This window comes from Salarias fasciatus, chromosome 1 (assembly GCF_902148845.1).
Source record: "Salarias fasciatus chromosome 1, fSalaFa1.1, whole genome shotgun sequence".
In the NCBI taxonomy this organism is placed as follows: Eukaryota; Metazoa; Chordata; class Actinopteri; order Blenniiformes; family Blenniidae; genus Salarias; species Salarias fasciatus.
In genome coordinates this window covers 22619382-22642951 of record NC_043745.1, presented here as the reverse complement: position 1 = coordinate 22642951, position 23570 = coordinate 22619382, and the positions used below count along the sequence as shown (strand labels likewise).

The following is a 23570-nucleotide window of genomic DNA, read 5'->3' as shown; positions in this document are numbered from 1 at the left end:
GGAGAAACCCCCGTTCAAACTTCCTGACATCCGCTGGTCAAAAACTTAAAAACGGGAGAGGCAGCAGCTGGGATTTAACAGCCAACAGCTTCTTTTTTTTGTTTTAATGCAATAGACTAATAAATTCACATTTTTGTGGCCACGACTTCCCAGTGATTAAATCCCATGAGTGCACTGCTTTCACTGCAGCTATAAAGGAGTGTTTTATCACACTTGTTAAACTCAATGAGCAAATATAATTCAGTTATTTATACCAAATTAGTTTCTAATTTCAAGAAAAGGCCACATGGTGATGTATTGGCTTTCTACTCTTGCTTCGCAATAAGGCTTCTTTGAAGGGCTTTCTGTGTGTGGAGTCTGCGTGTCCCCTCCGTGCACACACAGCCGCTCGAAAATCTTCTGAAGTGGTGAATGTGTGTGACGGTCTGGTGACCCGTCCAGAGAACTCGCCTTCACCCAGAGTCAGCTGGGATTAACTCTGCCGTCCCGTGACACACATTCTAGAAACGCATGCTTGTGTTTCGTGACGTACTAAAGACAAATGTACAAGCATTTGAAAATAATTTAAAAGATGTGAGGCGCGACCTTCGAATATTGATGGAAAAAAACAAATGGTGAGAGGATTTTGCATGGCAGTCACTACACACTGTGAATGATCCGCACGTTGGATTCAGTGTCTTGTGCAAGAAGTATTTGAAACAAAGACCAGATAAGATGGGGATCAAACCACCATCCTTCTCAATGGAGTAGAACGACTCTGAGCTCTCAAACGAGTTCAGCAACGTACAAGAAAATGCGAAAATGTGACTTATTCTCGCTATGCACGCTCACATTTTTAACAAGTTTTTAATTCCACTGTTAAGAAACCAAAACCTCATGTTCCCACGGTGAAAAGGATCCTTCAGTTCACGTCAAGAAAGGAAAATTTACAATACGCTCTGCACAGGAGGAATGCAGAAAAGACAATTTAATGTTAGATTAGCAGTTTTTTTGTGCCGCGTCAAACTGGAACAACGCATGAAGGACTGCCTCACAGTTCTCTCAGTAAAATAAGGGGTTTGCAGTCCGTCAGGGCTCAAAGAAAAACCACCATTATGGTCTTTTAAACATTCAGGAACTAAAAGCGGATTTTATGTGCATTATTTTTAGGTTTTACAGGAGGGCGGCGGTGTTTGGGTTACATGTACTGTACATGTGGTTTGTGACAGCAGGACAAATTAGCATGCAAAATAACTAACTGTCCATTTTAGGTACTACACAGTCTGGGAAGTTCGTACAATGTTTTTTTCATTATGTGTTTCAGTGCTGTTTGTTCAGTCCGTCCAGACTACCTGCGTCACAGGAGGAGGTTTGGGTGGGACCGGGGGCCCCAGTTTAACCGGCAGACTCTCAGTCAGGCCGAACGTGTGGAACAGCAGTGACTCCTCACAGTCTGACTGAGATCCCAGAGGGTTAGGGGGAAAAAAAGAGTTAATAAGTATAGGCACAGGAGTGGAAACGGCTGAAACTATCAGGAGCTGGAAACAGACAAGAGAAGGTCTGGTAGAATTGGCAAGAAGGACAGTTTGATCACACTGAGACCAAAAACCACCGTCTCCAGCTTTCAAGGAGGGAAATTTGAAACATAAAAAGAAAGAAATGAAACACTGAAGTAAGAAGAAGAATAAAATGTAGAATAGCATAAAATGCATAGATCCTGAAAATCCCATTCACAAACAGGAGAATAAAAGTGATCCTCTCTGTTGTTACCTGTGTTTTGCGAACGGTGTGGTTGGGTGTGCCTTCAAACTTGGCCAGCAGCTGAGTGGCCATGGAGCGAACTTTATTCTCCTTAGGATCAGGACCGTCTCGTACCGGGGGGCCGTTGCTGGACAGATTGGTGGCCTGAAGACACACAGACAATAGTCAGACCCTCGGAAATCACAGGAGCTGTGTCACTTTTCCAACCCTGCAGTCTGAACACACACAGTGCGTACGGCTTTTATTTATTCTTATTCTACAAAACCACTTCCGAACACAGTTACAGTGATCAGTACTCCATCACTCAGTCTATGAATGAAGTCTGTTGGTGTCAACATGGCTACGTCTACTCCTGAATTATAACACAGCCTGATATTTTATTAACCTGCTGCAATATAAAACGCAACACACACTTCGGTACATGATGTTGATGTCTTACTGCTTTAAGATTTGTGCTTCCAGAGCTAAGCTTTAACCAGACACCACTGCAGTTCCCACTGAAAGGGTTTCAGAAAGGGAACAATTATTTTTACACTTTTCTGGATGTGGAGAAATTATTTATTGTGGCAAGACGTAAATATTGATGTTGTAATGATGGTAAATCTGTCGCTTGTCCCTCTCCTCTCATCATTAGTAAATAAACACCTGCAGGTCTTCACTCGCGCTTTAATTTAATAATCTTCACACACTTGTCACTTTTCATTAAAAGAGGCACAAACTGTGAACAATTATTGCTCAGAGCTTTTTTGCAGCTGAGACACTGAGGTGTGTGAAAAGGCAAGAAATGCATCAGCAGACTAGCTCTCATAAGAACATTTTATTTGAACAAACCTCCTCCAGATAGCAGAAGTGCCGCCTCCTTTTGAATATTGGGTCTGTACCGTCTGATTTCTTATCATCCTTGAAATACAAAGAAATGAGACGGTCACACAAAAATAAAGCATTTTATATAACAAAACACTATGAAATGTATCACATAGGAATCACATTCAGCCTAGAAATAAAGACCGTGCAAAGCAAACAACTGTAATCAGTGAACTGGAGACAAACACCTCTGGACAGAGTTACCTTTGGCACTCTTTTCCTGGGCAGTGCAAGATTGAGCACATTATTATTACTTCTGACTTCCTTAGAAGGATAATCTTCATTGTTTTCATCCACTCCTCTGGAACCTGCAGTATAACACATGACTCCATTAAAGCCTTCATATTTTCCACTGTGTACAGCTGTAAACTTCACATAACCCCCGTGTGTTATTCTCTTATGGATTTAAGGCGTTAAACAGGCAGGCTGGAAAAAAAAGAACTGACAATATGGAGAGTAATAATTCCACTTATGAAAACTGAGCTGAATCACTCAGCCATGAAACAAAACATGTTAAAATGTTAATGTTGAAAGCATGGCATTAAATGACAAAACATAAAAAATATATATGGACCTGATGCAGGGAGAGGAGTTCCACGGAAGAGTTCATAGAACTTGGACAGGTAGGCGATCATCCGGGTCTTATCCAGCTCCTCCTCGCCGATCAGATCCTCCGCCGAAGTGAACGGTTTGATCCCGAACTCCTGCTCGCTGACGTCGAAGGCCAGCTGGAGGTTCGCGACACGGTCCTCCTCATTTAAGGAGTCGAAATCTCTAATGAAGGCAAGAAAAAAAGAAAGGAAAAAAAAGACAAAACATAAGCATCCATTCATTATGCTCTCATTTCTCAGTGACACCAAACCAAGATCAAGCTGAGATAAGTGGAGTTCCTCTGATGGACTTCAGATGTGTTATAGCTTCTCTGCGTTTATTGTCACTGATGTACATAAGAAAGAAATTCCTGCCACACTTTCAACTCCTTTAAAAAAAAAATGTTTGCTATGTGTTGATGAGTTATTAGCTCGTAAAAACACCACCGCAATAATCCAAGATGCATTCAGCTGAAGCCCACAGCATTGTTTTGGAAGTTATGTAGCAGAAAATAAGTCACAGCAGCTGTTTAGTGAACTGACTCCGAGCGCGCACGGCAGTGCGGTACCCTGGTACGAACCGAAAGAAAAAGAAAAGAAAAAAAGGTGTGAGCCTTGCCTGAGCTGAGACGCCCAGACAGATGACAAAGGAATGTGATAATAAGATTTACAATTGAGATTCACTGAATTATTTTTCTTTCTCTCAGTTGTAAGTTGCCTTGTGCATAAAGACAACACACACGCATGGAAAACAATGTGAAGAAGAACTTATTCTCACATTGCAGCAGAAAATGGAAACATCTCGTCCTACTATGACGGTGTGCAGACACCTTCAAGAGTAACGTAAAGAAGAGAGCAGTAACCAAGCAGCAGCTCACACACACACACACACACACACACACACACACACACACACACACACACACACACACACACACACACACACACACACACACTGTCTGAGGCTCTCTCTCTTCATCCCCTCTCCGCCGCCCCCTCTGCTGACAGGCACGCAGACGGAGAGGCAGAGAGGGAGGAATGCCAGTGTGTTCCTGGAAACTTACGGGACCACATAAGATTGCAGCGGTACGCGTCGAGGTATGAAGGCAATAATTAAAGGGTGAGATGATATAATTAGATTCGTAAATGTACTAATCTACAGTTGCACCGAGTAAATCCAAGCTTGTTTGTTTCAGCTGAGCTTTCAAATCAATGACGACACGTTTTAGATTATAAGAAAGTAAAATGCAGACAGCTGCTCAGTGCTAAAGGACCGACGGAGAGTTTTACTCTCATCAGTGAGCAATAAAGAAAGAGAATAGTGATGTGTTTCACAAATTGTACTCAAGAGTTGGAGAGCACACCTAAAACAAACACGAACGCACAATCAAAAGCAGGTTTCAAAAGATGTTAGAAGTTAATTTCCTCACAACTTCATACACGAGAGAGCATTGAGCTCATTTCCAGACAGAAACGGCGAGGAGCTTCATGTCCGGGCACGTATGCGCTGCTAAAACCTGCTCGCCGTATCCAATGCGGGTTACGTACATCAGCTGGGGCTTGAACCGGTGGATGAGGGCACAGAGGGCGATGCCGCTCTTCCAGGATGACGTGAGGTCTGTGATGGTCACATTCCTGTAGCCCTCCGTCTGCTTCTGGCACCAGGTGAGGAGCCTCGCCGGTCTGATCTCCGACTCTACAGAAAGGCACATGTCGAGGCACATTTTTATGAAAACAATTTCTTTTCATACAAGCTTCCCAAAGGAATGCATCCTGTTTTTCAGAAAAACCACTTTCAGATGGCGAGGATATGATGTAATGACCGTACGGCAATCAGCCTGGTGCTGCTGAATCAGACCCTGACAGAAAGCGCTGGGAGTCGGCGCTCTGGTGTGGAAACGTCTCTGTCTGGACATGAACTCAGTCGGTGAAGCTATTCTGGTCAAACACAGTTCGGCTCACGTCGGACGTACTGTAACCACGATTCGTATTATAAAGTTCAGGCGAAAATATGAGAAATGTTCAGCTCTAACATGTTCCGTTATTTGATTCTACATGCAATGGGTTTAAAATGTGAGAGATTGATTGTATTGATTTAAAAGCAGGGTCATATGAAAGGCAAAAGCAGCAACATTTAAGCAGAATGAGGCATTTCTATAGGATTGTTCCTTTAAAACTCAACTTTCTTCTTGATTTCTTCTCCTTGATGAGCCCAAAGATTTAAAACAAATCTCAGCTGATGACTTATTCCCTGACTAGGCTTCATTTTGGTTACTTTAGTTAACCAGTTCACACTGTTCATACTGGGATCCACTGCTCTTATTAAACGATCCGTGATTCAGAAGCATTTCTGTAAAGTCTGTCAGCTCCTGTGCAGCTCACCTCGTCTGGAGAGATTAACCGGCCGTCGGATGGAAGCAGCACGTTCCAGAGAGGAGGGCTGAAGCTCTCCACTGATGTACAGGTGGCGCACCTACAACATGGCAAAAGGCATCCAACGATGAAAAACGATGCCAGTAAGCATGTGCTACAGCCGCCGCAGTCACTCCGTCTCACCTGGTGAGGTCGAACACAGGAGGAGTTGAGGTTTGGGTACCGAGTCCCGGGATCGATCGTGTACTGTTCAAAGTTTTTGGCGATGTTTTCAGGTGTCGTCTGTGGCAGCAGCCGGTAAATACTCTCCCTAGAGCGGCATCAAGAGCATACACAGGGGTTCAAATCAGTCCAGTTTCTATCAATATCCAAAAATAAAAGTGCATCTATGTGTGGTGAAGTGACTTGACAAAGGGTCGCTGCTGGAGGCTTCACACATGAGTGATCACGTAAACACTGTGAGATTGAATTGCATTAAATTTAAGACATGTAGGGAAAAAAAAGCACACCTTTCTGCGAGCACTTCAAGAGCCGTCCGGCCCTGAGCCCAGCTCTTCACCATCCAGGCCGTGTCGAAGGCCGCCAGGAAGCCCCGGGCGCAACCCGTCCCCATCGGCCAGAAGGGCTGCGCATCCACACAGAACACACACATGAACACACACGCGAACACAGAATCATGACCGCGTCCGTACGCGTGGAGACAAAACAGCCCTTATCAGAGTGGCGGTGTGTAATATCTGACATACGGCGGGATGATTTTAGACTGTTCACATACTTTCATACTGGCCAAGCAAAACAAAAAATAAACCTTACATACATATACGATGAGACAAGCATTGCACGATAAAGACTGGAGGACAGGACTTAAGAGCAAACAGCAGAGAAAATCATGCCGAGGTATGCAGGAGAGGAGTTCACCTTTCCTGAGTGTAGATTTCCTGAGTGCAGAAAGAATATGCAATAAAAATGTGGGAGGAAGAAAAAAGAAACGAGAAGAATGATAAAACTGACAATGTTATTTTTGGGAGGTTTCCAGGCTTATCTTGTATTTTAGCCAATATATTTTAAAAGTCAGTTCTGCTTTGGGATAAAAGATTGAAAAAAACTTCAAAAAATTTTAGTAACATAGCCAGTATTTCAAAAGACCTCTTCGCTCCTCAGTGTCTGTCCAGAGGAGTTTTAGTGTCAGAATGTGCGGCAGCCTCTTTCCTCAGGCGGCCTGTTGCTAAGATGAACTCACTTCACTTCCCGATCGTCCTCACCTCCAGCAGACTGTCGCCGACCAGCGCCACCAGCAGCTGGTGTCCAAACCTCTCCCTGACTAGGGCGGCGTTCTCAGAGGCGTGCATGCTGGTGAAGTCAAACATGGCTACGTCCGGCTGGCCGCAGTGGTTAATGGCAAAATCCAGCGTGGGGAGCTGGTAATTGGTGCCGAAGTCGGCAGCCTCCCGGGCGTAGCACAGGAGAGCTTCCTGATTGACGTTCTCGCTGCTCAGCAGCATCTGGGTGTCGACGTAATCCTGTTGAAAAAACACAGACGGGAGAGACTTCAGAGCGAGGCGGAATCGGGCTGTATTCATGTTTTATCTTAACAAATCTGAACATCAAGGCAAAAAATATAAACCCTGCTGTCAATTAGAAACACCAAAGCCATGAGAGAAAGCATTACTTTTAAAAAATATAGTAATGGAACATTTAAATGAAGCCCCTAAAAAAGACTGATGATTGACTGGACATAGTTATTTTTTTCCTAATCGAATGGAATAACCTGGTGGGTTTTTTCAACCATCGGAGCGTGTGTTTATTTCCATTTTAGAAACTATTTCAGTGGGATGTGACAAACTGCAAAACAGAACAAGGTTTGTAATTTCTTCACTGAGTCAAACCTGCTGGTTAAATCTTCAATGTTATCAAATAGCTTCTTCTTATCTCATTAAATAGTTCCATTTTATCTGCTCCGGATAGCTTCAGCCCATAATAAACAAATCATAAAACAAAACAAATCTGTAACATTATCTGTCTTGTGCCACACCTGCTAAAAGGTCAAAGATCACACCGGGTGCCTTTAGCTTACATTAATGACGACTCCCTTGTCGAGCAGACTTTGTTTCTTGGCAGTCATGACAAAGTAATGTGTGTTGTCCTTGTAGTACACAATATTTTCCAGATCGATACCTGTGAGAAAAAGAGAGCTTTCAGTATTTCAGGTGACAGTTTGACAAAGAAGCTCAAGGTTTAATGAAAGTCTTTACATTAGCATCAAGTGAACACAGTCAGAGGAGACAGGAAAAAAGAAAAAAAAAACACAGCATTGCTTTTAAATAAGCTTCTTTTCTCACCCATCTCTTCTTTGAGGTCAAGAAAGAACTTCTGGTTGAAGATGAAGGCCACTCCACTGATCTCCTCGACTTTGGCCTCTGCCGTCGTGTTCCTGTTGATGAAGTTGGCCGTGATGGCGATGGCCAGCTTCCCTCTGAACTCCTTCCTCCTGAAACCTGGGACACGGACAAACAGAGGAAGACGGAATAAGACGCGGATGTCGCTCTTTCCGAGTCTACCAGCCCTGTTAAAACCAAAGGAAATCTAGCCTTAAACTATAATTACAAGGCAGTTATTTTGGGATAAAAAGAAAGCTCACCAAGGTGAACCATTATATGGCTGAAGGAACAAAAGTCCCAGACTTTAAGAAGCACCAGGATTTAAATAATTCAGCGTATCATCAAACTTGAAAGCCTTCTACTTAATTAACCTTCAGGACTAAAAGTGCAGAAGCAAAGGCCCACTTGTGAGAGGTTAGCGCCATTCAGCAGTCAGACATTTTATGAACCATTAATTCACTTTAGAATTAATAAATGTGGCTCTTTGATGGAGGAATCTGATTTGATCCTTTAGCTATTGAACACGCAGAATAAATCTCTTCATAATAGAGAATATTTGAGCTTTTTCTGAAGAGAAATCAGGGACACGGAAAAACAAAAACATTCGAGAGGTCCTTAGACGATGACTGGAGATTCTCCAGATACACAACAAAAGAGTAAAATCAACTATTTTAAAAGCAGCAAACAAAGAACTTACTGAAAATGTCATTGGTTTCAAAGCTGCATGAAGGATAAAGCCACAGCTTACAGCAGTGCTTAGATAGCGGCAGTTCAGACAGCAACAACCTGAATCCGCGCCACAACTTCTGCAAACTGTCCCTGTTTAGGATCATTCAGCAACTTTTCCATTCCCGATCTGTCCTGACACTGCTTTTTTTTCCCTCAACAGGAATAGTAATCAACAGCTAACAATGTGATTGTCTCTCACTGTCTGTTGCTAGGCCACAAAGTTACACAAAAACAGGCTGAGAACAGGGGGAAATCATTCCCCCCGGGGTTTCTTCATAATTGGGGAATGAGCTAAACATCTCACGCTGCCTTAAAATATCCTTTTTAGGAATAAGCATTTGATGTGAATTGGTCGTTAGATGACAGCATTTTCAAGAGTCAGTAACGGTTAGAGCGATGGAGTCGGTCCAGCAGGAATACACTGGCTGCAGCCCCGACCCCCCTGCTCCGCTCTGCTCCGCTCTATTTATATACGGCGCGTCTTCGGTTTTCTATGTGCTGATCTCTCCCAGTGGGAGAGATCAATGGCTTCACGCAAGTTTATTAAAAGGTTGGTTTCATTTGAGCAAAAGCAGGATGAGGCTGCATGTGTCGGCTGAACAAAATAGTTTGGGTCTTGTTTGATAAAACCTAAAATCTGTTTCCCATAAATGATTTGTATGAACATTTTCTGAAAGGTCTGAGAAATTCTTGCTATTTTCTTTAAATCATAATGGACTTTCTTTTTTTTTTTTCTTTAAAACACGAGAAACAAAGAGGGAGTGGTGACAGGCCTCGGCCTTGTGTAACGCAAACGCAAAATGCAGATCACTGTTTCTTTGTCAGGCTTGAAAGTACAGAACATCCTTGAGGCATCAACACTGCTGTGAGCTCCGTCTGTCTTCTCACCTTCCAGTGTGTTCCTGCGACCGTCGGCCCCCACCACCACGTCGAACTCAAAGTTAGCCACGGGGTGATCGGCAGGTCGGATTGCAGCTCTCCACCCAAGTCCTGAAAGACACAGGAAAAAAAAACTAATCGAACAAACCCTGGGAATATTTCCTTCTGCTGCAGACATGGCTCAAATTATTTACCAGAAATTCAGGATAAAAATTCAAGAAAAACATCTCAGGATTAAAAAAAAAATGTAACAAATATTGAATATAGAAAAATGGTAAAATATCTCAGTTTAAATATTTTTGAGGTCCACCTTTACACTTTTTTAGAGAATAGGAATTGGTATTTTGCTCAAAAACATTAAAGAAATAATGAATAATAATATACTTCAGGATATTTAGAGTTGTCTTATTGCTCTAACTATGATGGGAAATGAGCACAAGTATGAGTTTTAATTCAATTTCAATTAAATGTATTTATATTACACCAATGACAAGCTAGTTATCTCAAAGCAAAAGGGGGAAAAAACCCAACTATGCCACATGAGCAAACTCATGATGATGGAAAGGAAAAAGTCCCTTTAAACAGGAAGAAATCGATACAGAAGCACTCAGAGATGGAGACTTTCTGCTCTGCTGGTCGGAGCTAGCAGCAGGGAGCAAGTTAAATAAATGACTGTAATCTGAAGGTTTACCCATTTCTTCAGGGTTCAAACCTCAATGTGACTTTTACAGATCCCAATCACATGTGACACGATCATGGTAATGGAACATTTCCACTGACACTTCATTCACAGCGTGCTGCAGGAAGTGTCCGTGCTGCTGATTGTTGTGTAATACCACCATGTGGAAAATGCCTTCCATGATGCCAAGGGCAAAGCTAAGTCTGTCACAGCAGAAGCGGAGGGGAAGTCTCTCTAAATTTAAACGAGGCTCTTGTTCTTATCGGTGTATTGATATTCCAAATGAATGCCGAACTTCACAGTGTGACAGTTACTTCCTCAATTCCAAGCGCTAATACTAAAGCAAATGAAACCGACTGAATACAAAGAAGATGTATGTAGAAAGTTGACATCTGTGCAGGATCAAGAACGCTCAAGCAAAAAAATTCCCAAGCCATGATAACGCAATCTAAATGTGATAAAAAAAACAAGATCGGTGCCAAGAGCACGTCTCCTTTATGTGTGGCTGTCAAAGAGATGACATACTGCAGGTTGGGAGTTTGCCTGGTTGCTTCACCAGCCCTAAAACACAAAGGAAGCTACAGAGTGGAACGGTAAACAGAAATACACATCCTTCAAGAATGCCTCACCGTAAAACATTCGTATGCTTCAAGATCAACCACTCAATAAAAATGTCCATTTGATCCTACTAAAAGTCTCAGGTACACCATTTCCAGTAGTTTAAATCTGAAATCCTCAACAAATCTTGCTGGCCATAAAACAACCATCTGTCTGTACCTGGTGCAAACACCGCTACTCCATGTTTTGGACATGTAACCGATGTGAAGCTGTGGATGAATACCTTCATTCTCTTGATCCTCCGGCGGTTCCAACAAGTTCACAAACTCCACATTGATGTGAAACTCCACTGCAACAATCAGGGCCACTTTCAGCAGGATCAGCTGCAGCTGCTGGATGCCTGTTAAGACACAAGCTCACATGAATGTCTCAAAACATTTATTCACAAACCATGTAGAATTTGAATTTCATTTGGGTATAAAAACTTGACAATATCAGGAGCAAAGCTTGCTACATCATTTTCTATTAGACTATTTGCACAGCAAAGATCAGTTGCAAAAAATTGGTCGACTATGAGGGTTATCAAATTTTACGAACACAAATCACAAAGACTTTATTCTTTTTCCACAAAAAAAACATGAGTCAAACATTATACAGAGGTACAGCTGGTGTGAATCAGCACTTTGATGGTTTGGGAACGAGGAAAAACAAGGCTGACAGAGCTTCAAGTCCGGTCTAGGGAGCATTTCTGTGCAAAGTTTGCATGTTCTACTCCGCTGTTAAGGGTTATCTCAAGTTGGTTTATGAGTGGAAATTATGTGTTTTCCCTCTGGTGGACAGGTGACCGGTCCAGATCGTAGCCTGCATTTATCCACAGTCAACTACATGGATGTGATGAGACGGCCTGAGTGTGTATTCACACATGACCACAGCACACACAGATCCTTGTTGCTGGTTCCTGACTGCAGTTCAGTCTTAATTTACCTTTTGCCACTGAGGTAAAACATGATAAAAATCATTAAACCGATGTGATTCGAGGTCAGTGTAAAGCAAAATAAAAACCTGCAGTTGGCCTGGTTGGCTCACTGATACTCACTGATGTGGTCGATGGCTCCAGCACAGAACTTCCCGTAGAACTTTTTGGCGCCGAGGCTCCGCAGGTCGTGGATGGTGTAGGGCCACAGATGGAGCACGTTGTTTCTAGAAAAGGAGTCCCTCTTCTCAATCACCACCACCTTCGCCCCCATCAAGGCGAGCTCGATGGCGGTCCGCAGGCCGCAGGGGCCTCCTCCGATGATGAGGCACTAAATAGGAGAGAATGACAAACTGACCTCATTACTAATGTGGGGCACAGAGAGGCAATAATACCTTGGATTTAATAATAACGCATTCAGCTGTAGGATCTCTCTGGGACTCCGAGACTGTAAATGAAACACTTTAAACATGAGGAACAGAGTTTACACGAGCCCAGCTTAGTGCTTCTGCACCCAGGGGCGTGTTTATGAACAACTTCCACAAAACTAAACCGTTACAGGAACACCGCACGTCTACGGTGTTATTGGAAGCCCAGCTGCTCCCAGAAAAATGTATGAAGTCAGTCCGCTGAGGTTAAAGCGTCTGTCTGAGAATGTGTGGCTCAAACATGACATCAGGCTCCTGGATGACGGATGAAAGGGGTGACGCATGTGTGTGCTGGCAAACCGTCTCTCCTGACCACATCAAGAGGCACAATCAAGAGGAGGAAGTGTGTGTCGTGTTTCTGTTGAGATTTAATCCAAGGCCAAGTCCCTTCTGAGAGTCTCTCCCCACTGTGCTGAGCAGTGAGCAGTCTCTGTTCCTGTGTTCGTCCACTTTCATAAAGGCTGAGGAAATGACACATAACCACTGAGAGACAGTCAGGCTGTCATGAAGTTCATGTGCACCAAAAAAAACAAGGTGTTTGTCTGTCCTGGGTGTGAAGATGAGCCCTCAGGTGATGAGAAACCCTGTGTTTCACCATGAGGCTAACAGGATGAGGCAGTCTCAGGTGTGAAGAGCACACAGGTGGTGGGATCGCTGCCTGAACAAGCATGCCTGCTGGCCAAATCTTTTTTTTTTTTTTCTCTCTCTCCTTAACAAAGGGGAGTTTGTGTATCAGCTGCCACATGATGACGTGGAATGAAGCCAAAAAAGCCAATAATTAGGTGAACAGTATGACTTCAGTTTATTCAGACACATGTTCACAAGCTGTGTGGTTTTTTTTCTCATCTTGTGTCACAGTTTTGATCTTCCTATCACACATTTGCAGGGATGTTTTTTTTAACCACTTTCCACCGGCTGATTAAACTTCACAGATAGCGGGCCTTTCCTGAGGGTCTGCTCTGGATCTGCTGCATCAGGACGCACACTTCCTGTCAGATTCCCATCCATGACCTCATTCTCATCCAGGTTACAGCGAACTCGCCCTGTCATTCATCTGCCGCCCTCCCAACCAATCAGTCCATGTAATTCACAGACCGCCAACAAACTTTGGCTTTAATCATGAATTAAAGAAAAGACCCACTATGTTGGTAAGTCATGTATAAGACATTTCTTTCTATATATTATGCTCTTTATATCAACATCTCAGAAAGTTTAATCCAATAGGGCACGAAAAATTGTGAAACGTGCATTAATTTACAAATAAATTGAAATATTAATGGTATTGTAATTTTTTTTGATACATCTTAATAGTATGTTTAACTGATTTTTTTTTAATGATCACAAATAGTTTTGAACTTGTCACATCTTTTATGTAAGTGTCCTTTTTTCCAGACATGCAAACGACTTTAAACTTCCCCTAATCTACAGGTGATGGCGGAGCAGACAGAAATTCCATCAGAGGTGCACACATTTCAGTAATTAAACTGGGCATGAGTAAAAAAAAAAAAATCTATTAATGTCTTAATTGAAAGTCTGAGCTGTAAACCTCATGTTTTTCACGGCACATTGTGTGAAGATGTGCGATACGACGAGGAATAAATAAATGCACGTGTTGCAGCAGGGATGACTGAGAATTACAGCCACAGCACATTGAGATATGGATTGTATAAAAACACTTCGGAAAAAAAGCGTTTTGCACCGTAAAACTTTAATGAGAACATGCGAGGGGTTATGTGTCCGTGCAGCCAGCTGCGCCGCTCTATAAAACACGGGAGACGTCACATCCTTTAAAACGTGTCTGCTGCAGCAGCAACGTGGAAAAGAGGTGCCGAGTGATTTCGCATCTGCCGCCGTTAAAGAGCTGAGCTGTCATAAAATGAGTCTGCACCATCCAGTAACCCAGGAGAGAGCATGGATTATATGTTACTGAAAAACAAGATAGTGCATGTGAGCAATAAAGAAATGGGACATATGCCGTACAAACAGCTCAATAAATCCATCTCTTCAAGAGGAGGAAAGGTCAACTCTCACATTCACAGTATGTTTCAATAATGCCGGTTTACGACTAGTTTACAAGTTTTAGCACTCAGTCCCTCTTATGATTAGACAACTCGACCTTACACTTTTATGTGAGGATTACATAATCTTAAATTGACTTCAGAGTTCTGGCCGGGAAGTCAAACTGGCTTCACAGCATTTTACCTTCGTATTGCTTATTTGGGCGTTGGCTCAAATTAGACGGAGCGTATAAATCTATACTGACGCCGAAGCATTGAGAACATTTTAATCCCAACCTGAGGAGCCTCCAGCGTTTACAGGAAAGGCCTGCAGAGAGCAGAGCGCACCTTCAGTGAAACTGGAGCCAGGTAATCATGGCCGCTGAGTGACGCCGTCTGTTTCTCCGTGTAATAAAAGCACTGACAGGCGAAGAGTAGCGGAGGGCTGAAAGGTGATCGCACTCCTCATCACCTCCACTCCCCACAAAAACACACGGCATCACGCACTCACTGTAATGTAGCCGCTCTGTCCTTTTAGTATTTTCTCATGATCAACCTCCCAAACAGGGCTTTTCTCAAAAACCATTGCTTTAAGCCTTGATGTGAGATATGTTTGTCAGTTGGTTGCAGAGTGCGACAAGGGAGAGCGTTTTGATTCAGCCATCTGAACAAGTAGAGGTTGAGGAGACCATGTTTAAACTTGGGCATGCTGTGATGTACTTTAACGGGCTGTCTGAGTGTCACTTGTTTAAAATAAAAAAGGAACTATGTGAGGTGTTTACAAGATTATTAGTTTTAATGGTGCATACATCATCCCTTGCAATTTCATTGTGGATACACATAAGAAGTCAGGATTATGAGAGCATGTTTTCAGTTTTCACAGCATATTAAGAACCCTATCCGTCTCAGACAAACAAATACAGCATTTAGAAGAAAGAGGATGCTGTCAGGAAACTAAAGGATATGTGAGAGTTGAGGTGTATCGTTTCATTCTTTAATAATAATATAAAAAAAAAAGGTTTCTGTCATCCAGTAGAGTCCTGAGTGTAGAAGAAAGTATGTTTGACTCCACCGGTAAGGGACTTTTTAAAACAGCTGCATGACCACAGAAAAATAAACGTTTGAAAAAGCCTGCACTTTCAGTCCATGAGAACCGGGATGAACCGCTCTTCAAATATCTAATGAAAACAACCGACTGTCACATACCGAGGAGAAAGGATAACAATGCCTGCCTGAAAAACAAAAACTAAATCTTTTTTATATGGATTTTTTCAGCCTTTTTTTGGTATTTTATTGGATAGGTGCGGTGGAGTCATGGACAGGAAATATGAAGGGAGGGTGAGGGTGGGGGGAAATGAAATGCTGCAATGGCCCAGCCAGGGGCTGAACCGAGGACAGAAAAACACACAGCAGAAACAAAAATATACAGAGTGTACAGAAAATGTATTATTATGTTGCTCAGAAACCACAGAATCAGCTATGGATGCTTTTTTTTGGTTATTTTTAAACATCTACATCGACAGATCCTCCTCCTTTGATGACTTATGGATAATAAACCATAAAGGACAACTTTACACAGATATATAGAATCCTACCTTGGTGCCCACACAGGCCTGGCCCTTCTTGTACTCCTTATTCGACATCCTCTTGTCCAGCTTGCTCCAGAGTGCCTTGGCCTTCCAGGAGGTGAGCCTCTCCTTCAGGCTGCTGTAGAAGCTGTGGTGGTCTGCGGGGTCCAGGTCCAGACACCTGCAGAGCACGTTGAACGCCTGCAGCGTTCCTTTACAGGTCGACGCCTGCATGAAGTTCTCAAACAGCTTCCCCGCATTGTCTCTCTCCTCCTCCGCCTCTCCCATCTTCCCCGCTGCCGCGGACAGCGTGGCGTACGGACCTCTGCGCTCTCTGCCAGATGTGGCTACACCCTCAGCGTGGCCCGCTCCGTCATGCCCAGTCTGTGGAGGCAGAACAGCGAGACGTCACCCAACAGCCTCTCACCGATGGCTTCCCCACTCTCCACCTGTCTGAACCTGACAGCCTTTCTTTCATAGTTTGAACAGATCATGATCGTTCCAGTTAACCTGGTGGGAAAAAAAAACAGCAACTCTCTGCTTACCACAACAAACCGCTCCACATTAAAAGGACAAGGAATCAAAGTATTTCAGTCATCGGGGGATTTTGAAATACAGTAAGCTTCCTCCCACATCAGGAAGATAACATTTCAAATGCGGACACAGCTGTAAGCTACGTACTGCAGAGAGAGTCATGCACCGACGTGGAATGAACCCGTCTGTCAGCGTCTGGCAGCTGCTGAGCATATTTACGACTCCTGCTTTATAGAAGCAAAACCATGGGAGCCTATAAATGGAGGCGATTTTGGTTCCACATTGTTAAAGTTGTTGGCCCAACAAAGAACCGAGCAGCTTCAGATTTGCAGTGACAACTTTGCAAAGAGCAAAACTGTTTAAAAAAAAATATACATGAATCTTCCACAATGAACAAGCAATAAAAATGACAGTGTAGCGTTATAGGTTATACTGCTGCAAACTCCTGAGGCGGAGTCATGAAAAGCACAGACAATGCATTCTCAGCCCTTTTATAGACCAATCTTGTCGCCACTGAAAGAATTCACCATGCGTGCTTTTCATAACCACAACTCACAGATTGTTTATGATCTGTAAAATTCCAAAACTCAGAAAAACAGAGCTTCACACAAACACATCGCGCTGCAGAGGCCCTCGTCTGTCAATATGAATAGCCTCAATCTGTAACACACACGTTCATCTACTGGCTGACAGATATTGCAAGTTGAATCTAATTTGGGACCGCTGGCCTTGCGCTTTCTGTAAAGACATCTGAATGTTTGATGATGTGCACGATGAGATCATGTACTATAGATAATTGGACCTTTTCCTGGAAAATGCTCAGCGATGCCTTCCCCAGCACCCTGTGACCCTCAACACAGTAGATGTATAGATGACCAAACAATTAGACATATTTGTTGCATTGTTCTTTCCTCACAGTGAGAAAATCCCCAGGCTGATTACAGCTGAGGTGAAGTTTGGAGTTTATCTACATGAGGTTTGCATGTTCTCCTCATATGTTGTTCTGTTCTGTTCTGGGTAAAAAATGCGCTTGAGGACATCTGGTCACTTTAAATACAATGAACACACTTGACTGCTTCCATTTCTGTTATAAACTGCCTTGACAAATGGATGGATGCACTTGATTCATTCATCAAGAAAAAGACCTTCTGAAACAACCTTAAAAAGTCAAACTAACCAGTTGAAAATGCTGCACCAGTTCTTTTCTATTGGTGACACTTTTCACTTTATTACTAAGTTGATAGAGAATTTTTTCATTGAAAATATGGCTGAAAAATGGGTAAAAGGGCATGTTTTCTAATACCACAATCCAATGGAGCAGGCATTCTGTCAGACACCTCTCATTCCTGGTGTGCAGTGCTGACCGTCGGCGAGTGTGTGGCGGTATTTTGCATTCCAGCTAAAAAAAACCAGACAATGGCCTCAGCGGTGAAGTAAAGCAAACCGCGGCCAGCGCAGACTGCGGAGTGATTAGGCATGCATACCTTCACAGTACACCTTGTGCTGAGGTATGTGTGCTGCTCGCCACACACGCCGAGGGGCCAGAGCGCGAGCGAGACTGCTGCGAAAAACACCCGCTCCAGTCAAAATAAAACTGAACTGACCCAACGAAATACACCACAGTTGCGTGTGTCTTCCAATCAACCATCAAGCTTTTCAGAAATCATGCCAGAAAATCTGAGCCACGACTCGCCATCAAAGCAAAATGCGGATTTATTTTTGTTATTTTTTTTTAGCATTAAGTGGGCATGCGTGCTTTCACTTGGGTGGAGACCACCACTTCCATGAGTTCTGGGAGAAGTTTGCTTTTGATATTCAGTCCCATGGAGCAGGACGGGCACGGACAGAAAGGAGAGGTCGAGGGTGCTCAGGAGGCTCTGAATGCCCCCCCAACGGCAAGCGAACCGCACCAAACTACCCTCAGCTTGGGACAATATGACATCAGTCTTGGCAAAATTCACTCGCTTGATTAAATAACAGTCCAGTCTTGTTGATTAGATTTTAAATGTATCAACAATGGCTAAAATGAGCATACTCATTTGCACAAGATCCTGTTTGTGCTCATGTTTGCATCCTGTTCTCATGCTGTTGTTTTACATTCCAAAGAATGAAAGAGAAACCTCAGCCAAACGCACTCTCCGACAGGTGAGTCTGGCTTCTTTTTTTAATCCCTTTATAGGTAACAAAAGTCTCTGTCCTGTTCGATCCTCTGGACGCCCCCCGAGGCCTTTCACACCACACACCCAGCCCCGCTCAGTGAGCCGACATTCCTTTGCCACGTGGCCAGAAAAGCTCTGTCCTGCTCCATCAGCATTACTTCACCGCCGACACCGCTGGCCCTCTCACTGTCTCCTGCGCCAGTCAGCTCGTCGGAGGTCGGGGCCGCCTCCGCAGACATTCACCAATTCGCTGATTGTCGGCGAGTGCTGACAAGCACGATATGTACTGCAGGTGCTTTAATCTTCCATGCGTGGCAGGAGGCTGTGATGGGAAAATTGCAGTGGAGCCGGCATATTACCTTACGTAAAGCCTTTTTGTCTTGTTTTTTTTCCAAGTCTGAAATAAGTTTGCTTTAAGTGGTGCAGTCTACGTTTTAGGGGGAAAAAAGTTTGGCTTTTGGCGATAATTCAATAAACCTCTCAAACCTTCATATACAGACATGTTTACTGCACCTATATTTTCACATCCCAGTCCAAGCAAAGTGGCAAAACAGGCACAATTATTAGGAACATCTGGTGCAGCGGTCTGCGAGGAGGACTAATGAAAAGGTACCACTCTGTCTTCACTGCCAAGTCTGTGATCTGCTCTCAGGCTTCATCGTCTCTGTCAGTCTCATGACTTCACCATCGCAGTCTGACCCAATGGAAAAGTCACTCGTGGGCAGACAGAACGGACCCACAGAGCGGCTGTGAAAATACAACTAATGACGGATGAAGCGGAAAGAATACCCCTTTACACACACATGCGCGCACACACACACACCATACATCACGGAAGAACCATATAGTCCTGCCTGTTGGAGTAATTATCAGGCTGAGTGAAAACGGCTGTGGCTGGTGGAGAAAAATCAGTGATGAATTTGTTAGAGAAATAATTATCTGTGAGGAAATAGATGTCTCTGCTCTGGTGGTTTTACTAAACAATAGTTAGAGGAACTTCTGTTGGTTCATTCAACGGTGCTTTTGACACATTATGCGAAGGAAATAAGTGTCTGTAGTTTGTACAGAACAGATCGGGGGGATGGATATGCCGAGGGCCTGGATATAAATATGAGCACTCAAGTAAGTTTGCGAGACATAGCAGGCTATCAGTTTTCAGTGAGATACATGAGGAATGTCAGGAATGTGGAAAATGTACCTGTAACACCTGAGTGCCAAACCCACGCCAAATCGTTCCTCTATCGTTCATCACATGACCGTAAGAGATCACAGATGTTTATTATGGACCCGAGCCTTTACACGTCTTAAATATCGAAAGGATAAGATCACCCAAAAGGGACCATCTGTGGGTGAGAAACAACCTGACTTAAAACACTTGAAGCCTGGCCCGGATCGAAGTGTAAAGACAGAGAAGTGTGCGTCATACCACTGGCGAGGTGTCTTCATTTGTTGCAGCGCAGAGCTCGAGGCTGTCCGTACACAATAGGAAGCTGACAGCATAAGAAAAACATCAGCAGTGCTGGGAAATAGACATACTGTACCGAAGCCTGCCAGCAACAGTAATTACAGGCTGGATCGAAGAAAACCAGGAAGGAACTCTCTGTAGGCCTGATAAGCAGGCAGCGTGCCTCAAAAAACAGTGCACTCATGTGGACTTGAGCCGGCGGGCTCTGCCCTCCACCAGGCCCCACAGTCCTATCACAACTGTCTGAAATCTGGCCGCTACGTGCTCAGGCAGCAGTGCCAAAGCTAAAGACGGCCTGCCCTAACAGAACAGTGGAAATGTTTCACAGAGGGTCAAAGATCAGTGGATGTCATTCACTCATTCATTCATCCACCACAGAGGTTACGACGGCAGTAATGCTACCTGGCAGAAATAGCTCATTCTGTAAGCCCACAATCGGCAAAGCCAGACCGAGAATAGAAATGTATCATGTTGCTGAAGAAAACAGCACATGACCTGAGGAGCATGTCAACAGGAGACCCTGTAAACAAGTCTACATCAACAAAAAACACAGAGATGTACAAAGTCCGGCTCGGTAACACTCATGTGTTTGCAGAGCCTGGCAACTACAACACTCTACAGCTTCAGGTAACGCTGCACAGTGCACCAGCTCCCCGAGACGCCTCATATCCAGACTCTTCCTGTGGAGTTTGTCTGGTTTCCTGTCCAGATCAAAGCTTGGAGGAGAGCCGCCTCTGTAAAATTCCACCTCTCTGATTTTAAAGTACGACCAAGAGAAGTTTAAAATCTTTACGACCAGTGTCGTAGCTGGAGGGAACCTGTTAGAGGTATCCTGGGGTGCGTTTACTGCAGAAAGGTGTCCTCTGAACCTCCCTTCACTGTGTCACTGATTAGATGTGATTTATCTCAATGATGCTTTGATGTAGCTACAGATCATTTTTTACATAAACAGGCAAAAATGTGTTTTTTTTCTGTATCTGATCCAGCTAAAAAATACATCTATGTGCCAATGGGGCCTGAAGGAGCTTATTATGCCTCTCACCAATAAATCTAAACCCCACCTACTGAATGACTTTGCTTCTAAGCATCAAAAACGTCTTTCAGTTAAATGACGGAGTGGCACAGCAGCCCCACCTCCTCCTGAAGCCTCCACACATGTCAACTTTTTCAGCTGTGGAACAAGGAAGGAAGCGTATTACAAAGAGGAAGGAGAAAGTTTACACCGCCTCTCCGGCCATAACGACAGAAAACTCCTCCTTGGACAGTTAAACAGGCCGCACGAATCACACTAACATTGTTTTCATTCACAATAAAACGTTCCAACATTTACCAGCGTGTCATTTCACTAATTCGCCCACTTAACCCCGAGCGTTAACGCCGACTGGAGTTATGAATTCATTTTGTGTTGTTTCTCAGACTGTTGACACACTAATTGCACGCCAGAGGCTTTCAACAATGGACGAATCAATGGATAATATGTTGCAATCTGAGAATATGCAGACAAAGGAAGTCATTATAGTAAAGAATTATCGCGAGGTGTCAGTCTGAGCTGACACACAGGTGTGGAGACACTGATACCAGCTGGGATTTACAGAACAGAGACGACACAGTGGTCACTTCTCTTTAGTAAAAACCATCAAAAGCAAAAACTGTGCACTTTTTTTTTTTTTTTTTTACTTTTTCCACGAGGATTCTCATGATGAAAGCTTTCGTTCGGCTGCATGATTGGAGGGCTCCGTGCTGCTTTCAGCGTTTCCCTGCACTGTTGTTAAGTTAAACTCCAGTAAAGCTGGTAATTACCAGCTGAAAATGAAAGGCTGGCACAGGATTCTGCAAATGTAAGCTGCTGAAGCAGCACTGCCGTCCATCATGCTCCGTTAGGTTTTTCCTTTTTTTTTCTGCAGAGGGGTTCAGTCATTTTAGAAACAACTGTTTAAAAAAAAAAAAACCTGTGTGTTTGTGTGTGTATGTCAGCTGTATTAGCTACACGGTTTCTGTAATTACACGGGAATCCAACACACAGGTTCCAGTTGTTTACTCTGCTTTGTTATCTCTTGATGTCTGTATATTTTTAAAGCCCTCCAGAGACATACGAGTCAAAAAAAGTTGAGGACGTGAAACAGCGTTAGACCTGTAATCACTGAACAAAATGACTTCAACTCGCCAAAGCTCAAATGTATGTTTACGAAAGCATCGCCAAGAGGCTACTTCCAAAGCAAAACATGGCCCGTTTATGGCATTTCCCCACATACTTTATATCACTGCACACAAAATGAGTCAAAGGGGAAATTCCAGCAGGAGCAGAATGATGTGGTTACAGCTGAATGTGGACGGTTAGTCTTGTTGGGTATAAGTTATACGGTCCATCTGTGTCTGCATCGCACAGCAAATAAGTTCAGGAGACGACACCAGCTGTCATTCATGTTCGAGTCTGACAGGAAAAGGGATAATTTTATCTCCCACAGTCAAGAAAACACACAGGAAGTGATTACGCATACAGCGGCGGGAAAGAGAACTCCCACTGTTTGCATGACTCCTCTGACCCGCCACGAAATATGTGGCGAACACGCCACGCATCATGTTGCAAGACACATGAATCACGCCAGACGGGGTGCTGTGCCGAGTGTGGAAACACAAAAGCAGGGCCGATTCGTCTCCTCCCCTCCTGCTGTGAGTTTGATCAGTAGCTGCACATTAACCTGCACTCACACTGGAAAACATTGATAGTAGTCTTGATAATAGTCTTCTGGCAGTTACAGTGCTGTCTGTCAACGCCACACCTCTCTGGAGTATGCTTCTGAAACCACTCTAGGGCTGGTTGGTTCTTTACAGTCAGATGCTTCAGCATTAAAGAACAGACCACTGAACAGCCAGGTGAGGGGGGGCTGGCTTCACCTGTCTGCCCCTCTTTGAACTGATCAAGCTGCCATTCAAGTCCTGATGACTTCAGCATAAGTTTTGAGGGAACAATTAAAAAAAAAAAACCAGCAACTCAGTAGAGATGAGTGCATCAGAGCCACACAAACGCATGAGATAACCTTTGTGTTATCTCTCGGAGAGAGCCGAGCCCAGATGTCTGACTCCTCGCGAGGGGGAGATAACACCTGAATGCTGGCACGTGTCACCGGGGACGATCACTCCTCCAGCAGTGACCCGTGGTCGCTGTCAGCTCACTAAACACACTTTAAAGCCGTTTTTTTTTCTTTTCTCCGCACGCTGAACTTCGGGATGATGTGTGTTTACCTCCACCGCCAAAGCCTGATCTCGTTAACGCGGTTACTCAACGCACGCGCTGGGATCAAACCTCTGTCAGGTGTGCCAGTGAGGATCACGAGCTGGGATTAGGCAAATTCTCAAACCAACCATTACAATTTAAAAAAATAATTAAGAAGAAGGGAGATATATTTTACCTCATTTCCCAGCTTTAAGTCCTGTTGTTTTCCTCCAGTGTCTCCGGTGACTCAGGGAGCTTCTCTGCGGTGTGGAGAGCGTCCTGCTCGGTGTGGAGCAGTCCGGTGGAGGAGGGCGGTGCTCCGGAGAGGGAGAGGAGGAGAGGGAGAGAGGGAGAGAGGAAGAGAGGGAGAGAGGAAGAGAGGGAGAGAGGGAGAGGGACACATCCCAGAGCTGCTGCTGCCGCTGCTGCTCCACAGACACTC

The 23570-nt window shown here is 44.0% G+C and overlaps 1 protein-coding gene across 4 annotated transcripts in view; it reads right to left on the bottom strand.

Annotated features, from left to right (window-relative positions):
- The window catches only part of mical2a (microtubule associated monooxygenase, calponin and LIM domain containing 2a), a 30972-nt gene extending 7512 nt beyond the window's left edge, over positions 1–23460 (bottom strand). For 3 of the 4 annotated variants that reach the window (XM_030092799.1, XM_030092802.1, XM_030092791.1), the window contains exons 1-17: positions 23325–23460; positions 15784–16140; positions 11887–12094; positions 11074–11190; positions 9563–9664; positions 7907–8062; positions 7642–7742; positions 6830–7087; positions 6077–6192; positions 5751–5877; positions 5577–5667; positions 4743–4890; positions 3179–3378; positions 2809–2912; positions 2572–2640; positions 1750–1884; positions 1332–1436 (exon numbers count right to left, since the gene is read on the bottom strand). In XM_030092799.1, the coding sequence (XP_029948659.1) occupies positions 1332–1436; positions 1750–1884; positions 2572–2640; positions 2809–2912; positions 3179–3378; positions 4743–4890; positions 5577–5667; positions 5751–5877; positions 6077–6192; positions 6830–7087; positions 7642–7742; positions 7907–8062; positions 9563–9664; positions 11074–11190; positions 11887–12094; positions 15784–16044 (2298 nt within the window). In that variant the 5' untranslated portion in view covers positions 16045–16140; positions 23325–23460. The remainder of the gene's footprint in view (positions 1–1331; positions 1437–1749; positions 1885–2571; positions 2641–2808; positions 2913–3178; positions 3379–4742; positions 4891–5576; positions 5668–5750; positions 5878–6076; positions 6193–6829; positions 7088–7641; positions 7743–7906; positions 8063–9562; positions 9665–11073; positions 11191–11886; positions 12095–15783; positions 16141–23324) is intronic. The other variant, XM_030092803.1, reaches the window with a different exon arrangement.
- Positions 23461–23570: the final 110 nt, after the last annotated feature.